The sequence below is a fragment of the Antrostomus carolinensis genome, unplaced genomic scaffold (genome assembly GCF_000700745.2).
Source record: "Antrostomus carolinensis isolate BGI_N321 unplaced genomic scaffold, ASM70074v2 scaffold5632, whole genome shotgun sequence".
In the NCBI taxonomy this organism is placed as follows: domain Eukaryota; kingdom Metazoa; phylum Chordata; class Aves; order Caprimulgiformes; family Caprimulgidae; genus Antrostomus; species Antrostomus carolinensis.
This window is the reverse complement of record NW_010301478.1, coordinates 31,719-45,992: the sequence shown is the minus strand read 5'-3', so window position 1 is coordinate 45,992 and position 14,274 is coordinate 31,719. Positions and strand designations below refer to the sequence as shown.

The window sequence follows — 14,274 nt, the reverse complement described above, 5'->3', positions numbered from 1 at the left end:
GAATGAAGAGGAAACTTTAGAAAATAAAGAGAGAAAAGATACCACATGAGCAAGGAAAATTATAGTATTTTTACAAAGATATGTGTCCACTGCAGATTTTGTGTGTGCTAATGGGTCACACACAGTCCCCTTTTTCTTTCATTGTCCTATCTGCAAGCTGAAGACAGTAAATTCAGAAGAGATGTGGGGAGAGATTATGATGATTCATGTTTACCAAAGACTCTAAAATATTATTATTCATAACTCAGAGGATAAGGGCTGAGATGAGAATGTCTGCTGAGAGCATTGTGACTTTGTGGACTTGTGAACTCTCATGAACTATATCTCTGCACAGCTTAGAGTCTGTTCCTCTACACAGGAACTACCCATGCAATAATAAGCCAACTGCCTGGAACACACCTGCTGTTCATCGTAACATAAGCAGCCTCCTGCTGAGCCGAGAGTGGAGCCCTCAGAATCCTTCACCTTCCTGCAAGTGCAGCACTCACAAGAAACTCACTATGCTGCCAGAATGCCCTGCAGGCGCAGGAGGCCTCCCACCACCACAGGTAGTATCCCTGTGCCATAAATCTTTGCAGAAAAGATTCATGGCAAGTGCTGGAAAAGGGATTAGTGTGTAAGTACCTTGCCATGCTCATATACATGGAAGAAATTTAGTACATTTTTTAAAGGGAGTAGGAATTGCTGGAATTTGGAATTCAGTTTCAGAGATAGAAAGTTCTTGGAAAAGCTTGCACATTCAAATGAAACATGATTACTATTTTTGTACAAAGTTTGTACAAACTTTTCATATAGAAGAAAATCACCGAAAAATTAACACTTTATCAAATAATGAAAATAAAATCTTTTTTTTTTTTTCTCAAAGAATAATTCTATTTAGAAGATTGCCTTCCTTTAAAGAAGGGAAGGGAAGGAGGGAGAAAGAATAAAGGAATGAAAGAATAAAAGTCATGATTTTGGAAATCATGGAGTGGGATCATCTCATTAAAAATGGAAAAATTAATATTGAGCCCACCCCAATAATTATTTTTTTACATGTCTCTTGGTTCCATTTCTAGAAAGAAATTTCTAAGCTAGTAAAACAAATGTTTGTATACATGTGCATGAAGATGAGTAGTTTAATAACCACTGCTGAATGGAGAAGAGATGAGAGCTACATTCCCACCTACTCCTATCAATTAATAATCTTAGTAGCGCCCTTTAATGTGCTTGCACTTTTGAAGAGTGAAGAAAAATTATAACCTGTTTGTGTTTACATTTTCTAAATGTTTTTCTGACAAGTTGAAGGAAACAGAATTGCAGCCACTGTCATAATAGCTCACTAATTTAATGTCTCACCATGCACACCGTTCAGTTTTAATATACCCGTTTGCCAGGCCTCACCCATAAGGTAAATAAATGAAATAATTCTAGTTTTAACACTAATGTCACAAGCTTAATCAATTTCTGAATCCAAATCCATTACACGATCTCTTAAAGATACTGATTCAGCTTGCTTTGGTTTCTCTACCACTATTCACAAAACAACAAAGCAAAGCTGTTTTAAATATCTGTAGAATTCCTGTCTATGAAGCAAAAAATTAAATTAATATAGAGGTTATATTATGACCTAATTCACAGCATCCCACTTTATTTCTGGTTTCCAAGTAATCCTTGTCCTACTGACAGACAAAGTTGAATTTTGCTAATTTTGCTAGTGTATTTGAGTGGGAAATTACTCAAAAACTTCAAATCCAAGTAGGATGCAAAATTTTTGTTGTTGTTGTTTTGTGGGGATCCTAGTCCTCTAAGGGAAATGTATTTATTATAATATTATCCTGATAATTTTGCAGGATGTGATAATTTTATATAACTTGTCAGGAAGTTTCACAGTTCACATTTGAGTCTCCAGGGAAGCAACAGTATGTAAATAACTGTGAATGTCTGAGCATAGACAGCTCATTTAATGAAGGCACTATGAGGATGCTACCAGTCTTCCTGTGTATTGTGTAGAATCAGCTAGACGTGTGTAATGTATCCTCAGTGTCAGCCCGTACTGCCTCTCTGTGGACAAGTGTAGGAACTTCTGGAAAGTTCATTAGTAGTGCCCTAGGTTGTTCTAGGTTGTTACTAGGTTCTTTCAGTTTGCAAGCTTTGCCCTCTGGAACTTCCCAGGAAGCCTTTCAGGTATTCTATCTTGAGATAAACTCATCAAGTTTGAGGTCTTGTGTTTCAACCCTTTATTTGCAAATTATTCACAAAGCTATCACAGCATCATCTTCATTACAAAGAAAATAGTCATTTTCATTCAAAGTATCTAATGTGCTAGTGAAGGTGAAGTTTTCATATTATTTTTTACTTCAACTTCCTCAATCATAGAAAACTACCTTGTCTTCACTGGGACCTCAATTTATTTGTAAAGCTTCCTTCTTCCACAGTGAAGGAAAAGCCTTGAGCAAACTTGGCCTTTGCTGCAAATAACTCAAGTCAAGTTTCAGAGTGAAGTGCAACTGTTTTGTGTCAGGCATCACAAACTTCTGTGATTTCATTATTTCTTCTGAAATCTTACTAAAGTAAGGATGTTTGGGCTACAGAATGACTGACCCACTCTCATTCAGTGATAGTATGAACCTGAGTAATTCATCTGAAACAAAGCTATTTTTGCTGTTTTCCTGACTAATACTTACTTAATAGCTTTAGAGACTGTAAAGTTTACTGTGAGTGATTGGATTTTCTTTTCTTTCCAGAGAGTGCAGCACAGCACAGAAATTCTTCAAGATCTGACTCACAGAAATATTTCAGATTTTCTGGTGAAAACATATCCCGTTTTGATAAAAAAGAGGTAGGGTTGAATCACTCTGTTTTTCACATACTGTATTTTGTACCTGGCCATGAAATTCTCATTTAATAACAACATAGCACATGATGTGTCACAGTACTGTGTAGTCTTAAGCATCATGTCCGTATTCCTGATCTAAGAATAGGAGATGCTCATTTTAGGGGAGTTAAATTGTTTTAATTATACCTATTTGTATAATCAGTTATTCCTTTATAGGCAGAACTAAGTTTCAGTGTTGATGGAATGCCACATTAACGATAACTGTGTCAACGGTGAGAAAACTGGTGCCTCTGCACAGCATGGTGAAGTGCCTTGCAGAAATACTAGTGTGTGTCCCTGAAGAACTGTAGCCGCACCAACGTGACCATCTGCCTGTTACTTATCACTTGCTTCCCAGAAGTGCTAAAGAGCCACAGGACAATGTTACATAGATACATTTATCCTACTGATAGCTCATCAGCTTGTGTGTGTGTTGTGCAATGTCCATGCCCTATTATTTCTGAGTCAGGCCTCGCTACCTTTTCAATTCCCAGCAGAGTTCTTGAAATTCCCATTATATTAGCTATGTGCTGGCTACCTTTCCCTGGTTCCTCTTAGCATATGTCATAATCGCTTCAGATATATCTTTTCAAATCAATTCAGGATAGAGCCACTATGTGTCACTTGAGAAATCTTGCTTATCTCTGTATGAGCTGGAGATGAATCATGTCAGAAAATAAAACAAAACATCAAAAATCCACTGCAGGGAATACCAAAAGTCCTGACAACACCACAACTCAAAGTAATTAGCAGCAATTAAAAAATAAAATGAATAAAATTTTTAAAAAGCTGTCTAGGGGAAACTGGAGATCTGCAGAGCATAGGAATTCACTTTTAGTTTCCATTTAAGCCTGACAATACCATTGACTTTGGTTCAGTGCGTTGAGACAGGATTCTCTTTGTCTGTTTCAGCTTGAAGAGCAAATACTGGGTCAATGAGCAAAGGTAAGAAACCAGTTCACAGATTATGGTGGTAAATAAAGGAACAATGAATTTCTATTTAACCACGAAGCCTTGCAATGTTTTTCTGAATGGACAAGGGGAATTGTGGCAGATAGTACAGAACAAAGAGAGGGCTTCAGTGGGAAATAGGTTGGGGATCAGCAAGGGTTTTATAAAGACAAGGGGTTATATTTGTTTGGACTACCCCCACTAGGATGAAGGCAAGAGGCACACAATGGAAGTATCACAGTTTTGTTATCTACAAGTCAGACTAATGGGATCTGAGTGACAGCAAGTTACAATACAGTACTGCACTACATTGCAATAGTGCTCTGATGGAGGTCTTTCAAAGTGCAGCAGAAAAATATGAACCCTCCAAAAAAAGGACCAGAGTAAGATGAAACCTAGACACCAGCCTACCAAATACAGAAATAACAACCACAACTCCTCATCCCTGCTCTGAACATATGCAGTAGTTATAAAACTGACTCCACTAGTGCTCTACACTCACATAAAGGCATCAGCTAACCCTAGTGTGATGTCTACACTGCAGATACTAAGCTTAGAAGGATGACTTATTAGCCTGAAGAACATACTTAGTTTTCCATCAGCAATAGGAATTCACTTCAAAGGTGGTAGCTGGAAGACTGGCTTCCTTCACAGAATATCTGCTTGTTCAAGTGCAAACATTACTTTCTAATGTATTATAGTTTGGTTCATCTTGTGCAATAGCATTTATCATTATGGAGTATTGGCTGGCACCAGCATTGGTGAATACCTGCTCCTCTCAGGGCAACTGAAATTTTAACTGAGGTCTATGCTGTCCAAACAGTTTTATTGAAAGTATCTTGATTTAAAGATTTTGCACTGTAGAAATAACTGTTTTTTCCAGATCTTCTATCTAAATAATAATTTTCTCAGGATCCTGGCATGAACCCCTCAGAAACTGATAGAACCTCTATTATTTATAGGCTCTATAAAGACCTAATAGAACTTGTTAGAAAAAGAGTGGAGATTGTTAAACTTTAATTATATAATGTATGGAAATCCAACTTACATTAAGTGGATTTTTAGTATTTCCATGAATGTACAGTTTTGGGTCTGTGGTACAAGTGACTGATGATACTGTTCTCTTTGTTAGATATGGAGGAATTTCTATAGGAGGGAGGCTCCCAGTCCTTCATGTTTCTGGAGATCAAGTTGTCAATTTTTTAAGTGATCTTGGCCGAATGATGAATGTGACAGGAGTAAGCAAGATTTTATTTATTTATTTATTTATTTATTGGCCCTTTACTAAAGAATTGTTATAAAGCTGAAAACCTGCAGCAGTGGATTTCATCCAGACAGATGATCTTTAGCCTTTTCTTTTTTATTTTAGGGACAAACCTCACTGGCTGCTGCTAAAGAAATTTCTAATTTCCTTAAATACATGGAAACTGAAGATAATATTAAGGTATTTGCTGGAAGTAGCCTGCTAACTCCCAGTCTTTCTTGACACAGGCTTCAGATTGTGAGAATATTGCTAGTGGCATTCTCAGATGCAAGAAGAGCTGTAATACTATACTTATAATAAGTAGTATTGGATACAGTGTTAACGCAAAGTTATTTCTAATGTGAGATTTTTTTAACCATATTCTTAGTGCTTCTTGCTGTCCTAAATACTTCAGAGTAGAACATTCTGCTAAATTTTAAAATGTGCTTTTATAAAATCCCTTGACAGTGGTTGTCCAACCCTTTTAAAAGCATAGTATGTGAGCTCCTCCTGCTGGATTGTGCCTAAGGAGCTATGAATTCCTGGTGCTGGATTCTTCCCTGCTGACAGTGCCCACCAAAGTAGATAAAAGGCAGCCAAGTTTTCTCCTGCAGCTCAGGGTTATTACTGAAGGCTTCTTAAATGAATCTGTGCTTTCTGACTCTTTTAGGTGTGGTTTAACAATAAAGGCTGGCATGCTATGGTTAGTTTCCTTAATGTAGCCAATAATGCAATCCTTAGAGCTAACCTGCGGACTGGTCAAGCGCCTGAGGAATATGGGATCACTGCTGTAAACCATCCTCTGAACCTTACTAAGGAGCAGCTCTCTGAAGTCACTGTGTAAGTCTGCCTGTGCTCTGGTGCTGGCTTTTACCTCTCCCTCTCCTGGCAGCTTACCACCTCCAGTGTACTCTCACTCTGAGGAGAAATAGTTCAATTGACAGAATATGGAGGCCTTTCTCTGAAGTTTTATTCTAATCAAGAATCAGATATACAATCTATTATTTTCTGTCTCCTCATATTCCTATAACAGTTCATGCCCATCCCATGTAGGAGCTATGACCATTGGTTATACATGATTACATGTTTCTGTTGATTTCCAAGCACAACAATTCTGAAGTCTTTATGCATCCTCCAAAGCCAGTGGATCTACTTGTGAAATAACATAGAGATCATGATCAAAAAAGGAATCAAAAATTGTCTTTAATTAACTACATGTAGGCAGTAGTCAACAACCTCCATCTTGGTGCCAGGGGTAGCACACAGGTAGATTTTCAATGGCATGTGGTAGGGTTGGTGTATTCCAGAATCTAAAAGCCATTATTTCTTGAAAAAGACACCCCCAAGAGACATGACTTCCCATTCATGTCTCCTATTAAGTTCAGAAGTCAGTGAAACTGAAAACTTCTGCCTTAGCATAGAGGCAAGATTTGTGCTTCACTTCACTGTCTGCAACTTGCCTCTTTGAGTCCCTCTTTTCCCAGCTCCCACCGGAGCACTTTGACTATTGTGCCTTAATGTCTATTTTGAGATATACCATAAAGGAAAGGCTGTCAAACTGAGATGTAGATATAGATATCAGTTGAACTGTTCCAGAGAATGAAGGCAAGTAAAAAATCAGGGAATGATGCCACCAACATCCATATTTGTTAGCACTCCCCAGCACAACTTGGGAAAATATGCTAGCACATTTTTAAATTGGAAGTCTTCTACTTACAAAATAACCTTGCTACTTCTAGATCTTAAAATTCCCTCCAGATTCCCCAAATGCTAATACAGTGTTGTATTGCATCCGTTCCCTTGCTCACAGTCCCTTCTTGTGCTCTGTTTTAGGCTGACCACTTCAGTGGATGCTGTTGTTGCCATTTGTGTGATTTTTGCCATGTCCTTTATACCAGCCAGTTTTGTTTTATACCTGATTCAAGAACGTGTAACGAAAGCCAAGCATCTACAGTTTGTCAGTGGTGTAAGCCCTGTGATCTACTGGCTAACTAACTTCGTGTGGGACATAGTGAGTAACTGCTGGTCTGGTTCATAGCCTGCAATTATTCCCGGGTTTGCATGGACTGGGGACTAATTGAGTGAAGGGGATTCTGAGCATTGCAAAGCATTCATTTCTTTACATGTTTCTCAGAGAGCATGCTAAGGATCTGACCTCCTAACTAATTACAGATGTAAAAATCAAGTCAGGTGCACAACTCATTATTCAACTACTGAAGCTGAAATTTTTGTAATCTTAGGATTTCCAGTCCTTACAACTGAATGTGTAATAAAGTACAACTTACCATAGCAGGGGAAAGCCCAATTGCCTGATGCTCGTCACTCCTGCTCTCTAGAAGAACCATGTCTTTCAAGATATTCAAGAAATCTAAGTGGGAGGTTCACAGGCTGCTGAAACTGTAGCTGGAGGGCAGACAAAATACTCTAAGGTGTCTAAAATAACATGGATGTATTTTTTTAAGTGCTGAATCATGTTCACTGTGTTGTTCCAAAAGGATTTAGACCACACGTCCAGGCTTGCTTAGACAGGGCTCAGCTACCCTCTCATTACTGTTCAGGCCACTTTGTCATAAGGGAGCAAATTCTTTGCCTAGTTGAGGCACAGCAAGGGGCTTGTTTTCCAGCCATGCCTTTTCAACAAAGAAAGAGGCCAAGGGCTTATGCAATAAGAAAAGCATGAATGTGGAATTGAAAAAAAAAAAAAAAGAAAAGAAAAAAAAAATTAAATAATTGAAGAGCCCAAAAATGTTCATGCTTTGGAAGGTACTCTTTTAGGAGAAGGTAAAGCAAAGCATTAATTTAGTAAATGGGGGGAAAAGAAGCAGGTCTCTGATTTCCTGTCCCCTGCTGGTTACAGCAGCCTCGCAGCAGCTTCCTTGTCAGGAATTCTGCTCGGTCATGGCCCTTGACAGCATGATGCAAAGGTATGAATTGGTGTTAGCAGTTCTGTGAAACCCCACCTTACCTTTTGCATGGGAAGCTCTGTGTGTTGCAGTAGACTAGTGCTACTAACACTGAACAGAGAAATTGAGAAGAGCCATGGTCAAGTATACTTGCTTTGGCCTCCTCCCAGGAATGTGGCTCAAGTAACTAGCTTTTTCCCTCCTACACAGCCTTTGCATCACCAGAAACTGCACTTCCCTTGCATACCCACGGCCTCTTTCTGTGGGCAGCCTGCCAGCAGCACCATTAAATGATTGGCTCCCAAACAATAATCTAAGAAACAACTATATATGTTGTATTTTTTATTAACTGTCTGATAAAAGATATCTGAAGAATGTTGAGTGCTGCCAGGGACCCCTTGATCCAAAAACTTGAGTGTGACTAGTCTAGTTCATAAATTCCAGTGTTCCTCAGTACAAAATCCTTTTGGAATAATATGTAGGATCTGGATATGTTTGCAGACCTTCTGAGGTCTTACACGCTGATCTTCACCCTGTGATGTGGCAGGTGAATTATGCACTGAGTGCTGGAATGGTTGTGGTTATATTCATTGGATTCAACAAGAAAGCTTACACCTCTCCGACTAACCTCCCTGTGCTTGTTGCCTTGCTGCTTCTGTATGGGTGAGTGTTCAAGGTTGTTCCTGCATGTGGGGCCCTGGATTTCACATGGAAATTATTTCATGTTACTGAGTTTGGTACTTGGTGAAATACAGCTTTAAAGAATAAAACTGAGTGGGTACAACACAGGTTAGAACTGGATTCTGTCCCTGCTCCAGGATATTTACACGCTGTGTCTGGCCACATGCTGTAAAGGAGATTATTTTTTGTCACTGCTTTGCATTTTTAAGCATTAAATGTGAGCTTTATGGGAAAATATATCTGTTTGGTCACATGGCACTCACTTCAATAACAATTTAACAATTTGCTACTCAAAATAAAAAACAGAAAGGAAGGCAAATTCGTGGATTCATATATTAGCCCTTCAGTCCAGCTGCAGTCATAATGGGAAACCCAGGGTGATCCTTCCTGACCATGCATGTATTGTCCTGTTAAGCAATTCAGGTTGTTTTTACTGAATTCTTCCTAGTTGGACTGATTGTTGCCAAGCATTGTAAATTTATTCAAGGGGAATACTCCTCTTGTGCTGCTGAATGTGTATTTACTATGTCCCAGAAATCATAGCACAGGCAGCTCCAAACCAGAAGTAAAAAAAAAAAACAATGGTAGAAGAGTTAGAAAAGAATATAAAAATTTACAGAGTTTCTTCTTTCTTTGGACAGTTCCAAAGGCTGAGGAGTTTCTAGCAAAGCAGTACATCATATTTGCTTTAGCTAACATTTCTTTGTTTCTCCCTCCTGGTGTACAATCCAGCGAGATATGCAAGGATAACTGGGTGTTAATAACCTTGCTAGCATTAAGTTTTCTCAGTTTTAGCAGTTTCTATTGCCCTGTATTTTAACAGCAAAAAAGACTAAGCAGAAAAAAGTTCTTATCTAGTAACCAGGGAAAGAATATTGTAGAGGCATCTCTGGTTGGTTACACCATTTCATTACACTTGGGATGAGAGGAAAACTCAATTTTGTGTTTTCATTAGGCAAACTGACATGAGAATACTGAGAAGCTGTGATCATCGCTTTTCTGTCTTTTGCATGCAGATGGGCAGTAATTCCCATGATGTACCCTGCTTCATCTTTCTTCAGTGTCCCTAGCACTGCTTATGTTGCACTGTCTTGCATTAATCTCTTTGTGGGGATCAACAGCAGTGCCATAACATTCATCCTGGAGTTATTTGAAAATAACCCGGTAAGTAATGTTTTTGTTGATACCTGGTTTTAAAGAGTTGTGCAAAGGCTCTCCGAGCATAACCATCTCTAACAGTAACTGTCTTTCTCTACCTTGCCATTTTCTCTGTGAGTAAATAAGTGAGGAACTTAGTGAGTAACTGCAGGGACAAGTGAACAGAATAACCCAGAGAAGCAACTCAGGGCGATTGATATCTTGGGCTACACACACAAGGAATGACACTGAGTGTTTTTCATCCCTGTGAGCAAACTTCTGTACACTTTCACAGTTGGAGAGGAGGGTGACACTTTGCTTGCTTCTGCAGCTTGGGTTGTACAGGCAGAGGCAGATGGCAGAAAATCATGGAGTCACCACTAAGTAAGGAAAGACACTCCTGATAGTCATTGTGTTAAAGAGATGTTCTGCTTATAGTAGCATTTTAAGAATTGCCCAGAAATTATTTAACACCACCAGGAAGATGACAGTACAAGAATAGACAGAATACAGTGAGTGCCAAAATTATTTCTTAGAAAGGCTAAGAGATTGGTTTATAAAAAACCGTTGGCTTGTACGTACTGCTGCTGCCTCTACAGTTGCTGATACTCTAGCCACTGAGATTGACACCCTTTCAACATCTGACAGCAATCCAATTAGCTGTCATTACTGATAGTGCATTCTCAAACACCATGTGTTGATCAAGCATTGTTGTTTGCCAGGAAGGAGAAACAGATCTTGATTCAGTTCATGGTTTCAAGGGCCAATTTTACAATACTTTCTGTCCCTGGTGTTCCTTCATTCTCAGCCATGCTTCTTGATAGCACAGGGTTCAATTTAGTGCCAATTCAGTCTGTGAGACAGCAGGCCAGTATTGTTATCTTTGAGAATATGTCTCCATTGTAGACACTGTGTCTCTGCCTCTCTCTGGATTCAGTGTTGGTGTAGCTAGACTGCTACTGGCACTTAACGCGGTTTTGAGTATCTCCACATTGCACCAAAGTCTACTGTGTAGTTATGCTCAGACACTGAGCATTTTCAATATTGTGGCAGTCCTGATTATGGAAATATTTCAGCTATAAATAAAGATATTACAACAAAAGTACCACTCTTTCTTGTTGCTCACAGTTACTGTTTATAATAGCGTGGTGGTTTCACTCACAGGTAAGACCATGCGGTCTTGCACTCACTCCCTGCCCAACCCCAGCCAATGAGATGGAAAGGAAAACACAGCAAAGGGGTTGTGGATTGGAATGAGGATAGGAAGGGCTCACTCACCAGTTATGGTCACAAGCAAAACAGACTCAGCCGGGGGAAGAAAAAACAATTTAATTTGTTACCAATCATCACAGTAGGATAATGAGACATAACAACCACATCTTACAACACCTTCCCCCACCCCTCCCTTCTTCCCAGGCTCAAATCACTTTGCTCCTGATTTCTCTACCTTCTCCCCCGCAGCCCCACAGGGGGAGTGGGAGTTAGGGTTGCAGCCAGTTCACCATTGCTGCTCTACCTGGCATGAGGTCCCTCCAGTGGGCTGCAAGAGTCCAGGAACAAAGTGTTCCCAAGCAGACTTCCCGTGGAGTCACAGATCTCTTCAGGCACAGCTCCTGGCTCTGGCGTGGGGACATCCACGGGCTGTAGATGGGTCTCAGGTCCAGCGCACCTCCTCTCCCCACCCTGACTCTGGCACGAAGCATCTCTGGGGTCTCAATTCAGTCACAACTGCCCTTGGGCTCAGCATTCTGCTCCAGCATGGAGCTCTCCATGACACTGGAATTACATGTTATTTCTGCTGCATAGAGAAATACTTAATTACAAAGATTAATTTCTTTCCCCATTCACAGTTTTTCACAAGCACCTTGTCTGGTGCAGTGTATGCCAGCACTCCACTGAGCTGCGTTTTAGGTTGCAGATGCTTTGGGTTTAACTTGATAAATACTGTTTTCTCTGTTGTAAGAACACAGAACATCCAGTTTCTCTGATATGACAAAGAACTTTTCACTCATGTTGCTATTTTTTCTTAAAGAATTCTAGTTCCAACTGCTTATTTTGTTATTTCTGTTTCTTATAGTCTTTGCTGAAGTTTACTAAAACATTGAAAAATCTGCTGATTGTCTTCCCACATTTTTGCCTGGGCCGTGGACTCATTGACTTGGCCATGAACCAAGCTGTGACTGAAGTATATGCCAGGTTTGGTAAGTAAGAGCCAATAAGCAACAAGTTATATCAGTGTCACATGTGCTGACCTTGGATGAGATGGTTGGAAGTGTTATCTTGGAAAATTAGTGGCCATTTCTGAAATTCTCCCCTTTCACATCATCAGGTGGATGAGGAGTATGAAAGTTCAACCTGTCTAAAGGAATCACAGCTTCTGATACAGCTGCCAGAACTCCAGGGTCCAGCCAGTAATCTGTATTGTAAATGTACATATTTGTTCAGAGCCGGACTCTGGTGTCTTTCTATCATTTGTTCTAAAGTCTTTAGATCGTTACAGAGGGATATATTGTTTCATTTTATTTGAATACTTCAGTAGCCTTCATTTTAATGCTTGAAATGGCTGCTGTTCTTCAAATGCATCCTCTTGGGATATGGCTGTCTTTGATAGCAGACAACTTCTTGTTAAAAGAATAAGTCATATAACAGAACTCATCTGTTTTTATTCAGAAAACCTATCTCTTTCACATAATCCATGCAAATTTCATGTTATAATATCCAAATTAGTGCATATTCAGAGACCATGTATTCATTTTTGCTCCCAGGCAGCAGCTGAGTTTGGAGTGTATTTTCTTAAGAATCTTTATAAGACACTGGAAAATTAAGATATTACCTGATCACAATAAAATAAACTACAGATTTTCATCCTAAACCATTATGATCATGCCTTTTGTTCTGAGGAGCAGTGTTTTGTTTCAGGAGCATTTCACCTTGCTTTCTGCTGCTCTTTCTCCAAAGGTGAAGAGCATGTTTCCAATCCTTTTCAGTGGGACTTTGTTGGAAAGAACCTGGTTGCCATGGCTATTCAAGGGGTTGCATTCTTCATTCTGAATCTCCTTATGCAACACCATTTGTTCTCCACAAGATGGTAGGTCTGAAATGTTGTATTAAAGTTCCTTTATTAGCAAAGTGAGTATCTTTGTTATTCTCTATGTCCCTCTTTTTTCTTTCTTTTTCTCTGAATTTGTTACCTTTTTTTAATGTTTATTTACCTGATTTAATCTTAATTTGTTGATATCCTGGTTCAAGAAAGCATTTAACAGGATTTAAGAATATATTAACCACATGCATCACTACAGTTTAGGGGCTGACCTGCTGGAGAGGAGCTCTGTGGACCTGGGTGTGCTGGTGGACAGCAGGCTGGCCATGAGCCAGCAATGTGTCCCTGTGGCCAGGAAGGGCAACAGTATCCTGGGGTGCATTAAAAAGAGCTTGGCCAGCAGGTTGAGGAAGGTTCTCCTCCCGCTCTACTCTGCCCTGGTGAGGCCACATCTGGAGTATTGCATCCAGTTCTGGGCTCCTCAGTTCAAGAGGGACAGGGATCTTCTGGAAAGAGTCCAGCGGAGGCCACAAAGATGATGGGAGTCCTGGAGCATCTCCTATGTGAGGAGAGGCTGAGAGAGCTGGGACTCTTCAGCCTGGAGAAGACTGAGAGGGGATCTTATAATTGTCTATAAATATCGGAAGTGCGGAGGCCAAAATGATGTGGCCAGGCTCTTTTTGGTGGTGCCTGGTGACAGGACAAGGGGCAATGGTCAAAAACTGGAACACCAAAAGTTCCATGGAAACTTAAGGAAAAACTCCTTTACTGTGAGGGTGTCAGAGCCCTGGGACAGGCTGCCCAGAGAGGTTGTGGAGTCTCCATCTCTGGAGATGTTCAAAACCCGCCTGGATGCTGCCCTGTGCAATCTGTTGTATGAAACCTGCTTTAGCAGGGAGGTTGCACTAGATGATCTCCTGAGGTCCCTTCCAACCCCTACAATTCTGTGATTATTAAAGAAATTAGTTTTCTTGAATTAAGACTTTAATTTTTTTTATTTTTATTTTTTTTTTAGATTAAGATACTGTAATAGTGAGATTATAAAATTACTTGGAAAGTTTGTAGTATCATAAGTACTGGCATGAAGTACTAGCCCGACATCCCAAGACAAGAATTCTAGAATTCTAGTCCATTGCACAGGACAGTTGCAGCCTGGACACTATGCAAGCTTCCTCTCTCTGCTTTACGAATGTGCCTCTATCTCAATGAAAGCAGCTACTTTCCAGGTGTGAGGGGAAATCCACTCCTGTTCAAGATTGCCAGCAAGAGTACTATCTGGTACAGTTCTAAAAATACTGTCTTACAGGGAGGTCTACTCAAAAGATCTGTAGAAGGACTATCCGTAGCTACTGAAGAGCCCCCAAATAGCGAAAGCTGTGGCTGAAGGGCAGCTTATGTCATATCAGTGACTGACAATGCATGCTTTTTTGAGCAAGCCATTTCCTCCCTTTTTAGTATTTAG

At 39.9% G+C, this 14,274-nt stretch overlaps 1 protein-coding gene across 1 annotated transcript in view; it reads left to right on the top strand.

Moving 5' to 3' along the window:
• ABCA4 (ATP binding cassette subfamily A member 4) overlaps positions 1–14,274 on the top strand; it is a gene marked incomplete at its 5' end in the record, with an annotated part of 44,264 nt that overhangs the window by 23,731 nt on the left and 6,259 nt on the right. The window contains 11 exons of the mRNA XM_029083889.1: positions 359–548; positions 2,727–2,821; positions 3,770–3,802; positions 4,941–5,046; positions 5,178–5,252; positions 5,722–5,891; positions 6,885–7,062; positions 8,502–8,617; positions 9,652–9,799; positions 11,850–11,973; positions 12,731–12,860. Of these exons, the coding sequence (XP_028939722.1) occupies positions 359–548; positions 2,727–2,821; positions 3,770–3,802; positions 4,941–5,046; positions 5,178–5,252; positions 5,722–5,891; positions 6,885–7,062; positions 8,502–8,617; positions 9,652–9,799; positions 11,850–11,973; positions 12,731–12,860 (1,365 nt within the window). The remainder of the gene's footprint in view (positions 1–358; positions 549–2,726; positions 2,822–3,769; positions 3,803–4,940; positions 5,047–5,177; positions 5,253–5,721; positions 5,892–6,884; positions 7,063–8,501; positions 8,618–9,651; positions 9,800–11,849; positions 11,974–12,730; positions 12,861–14,274) is intronic.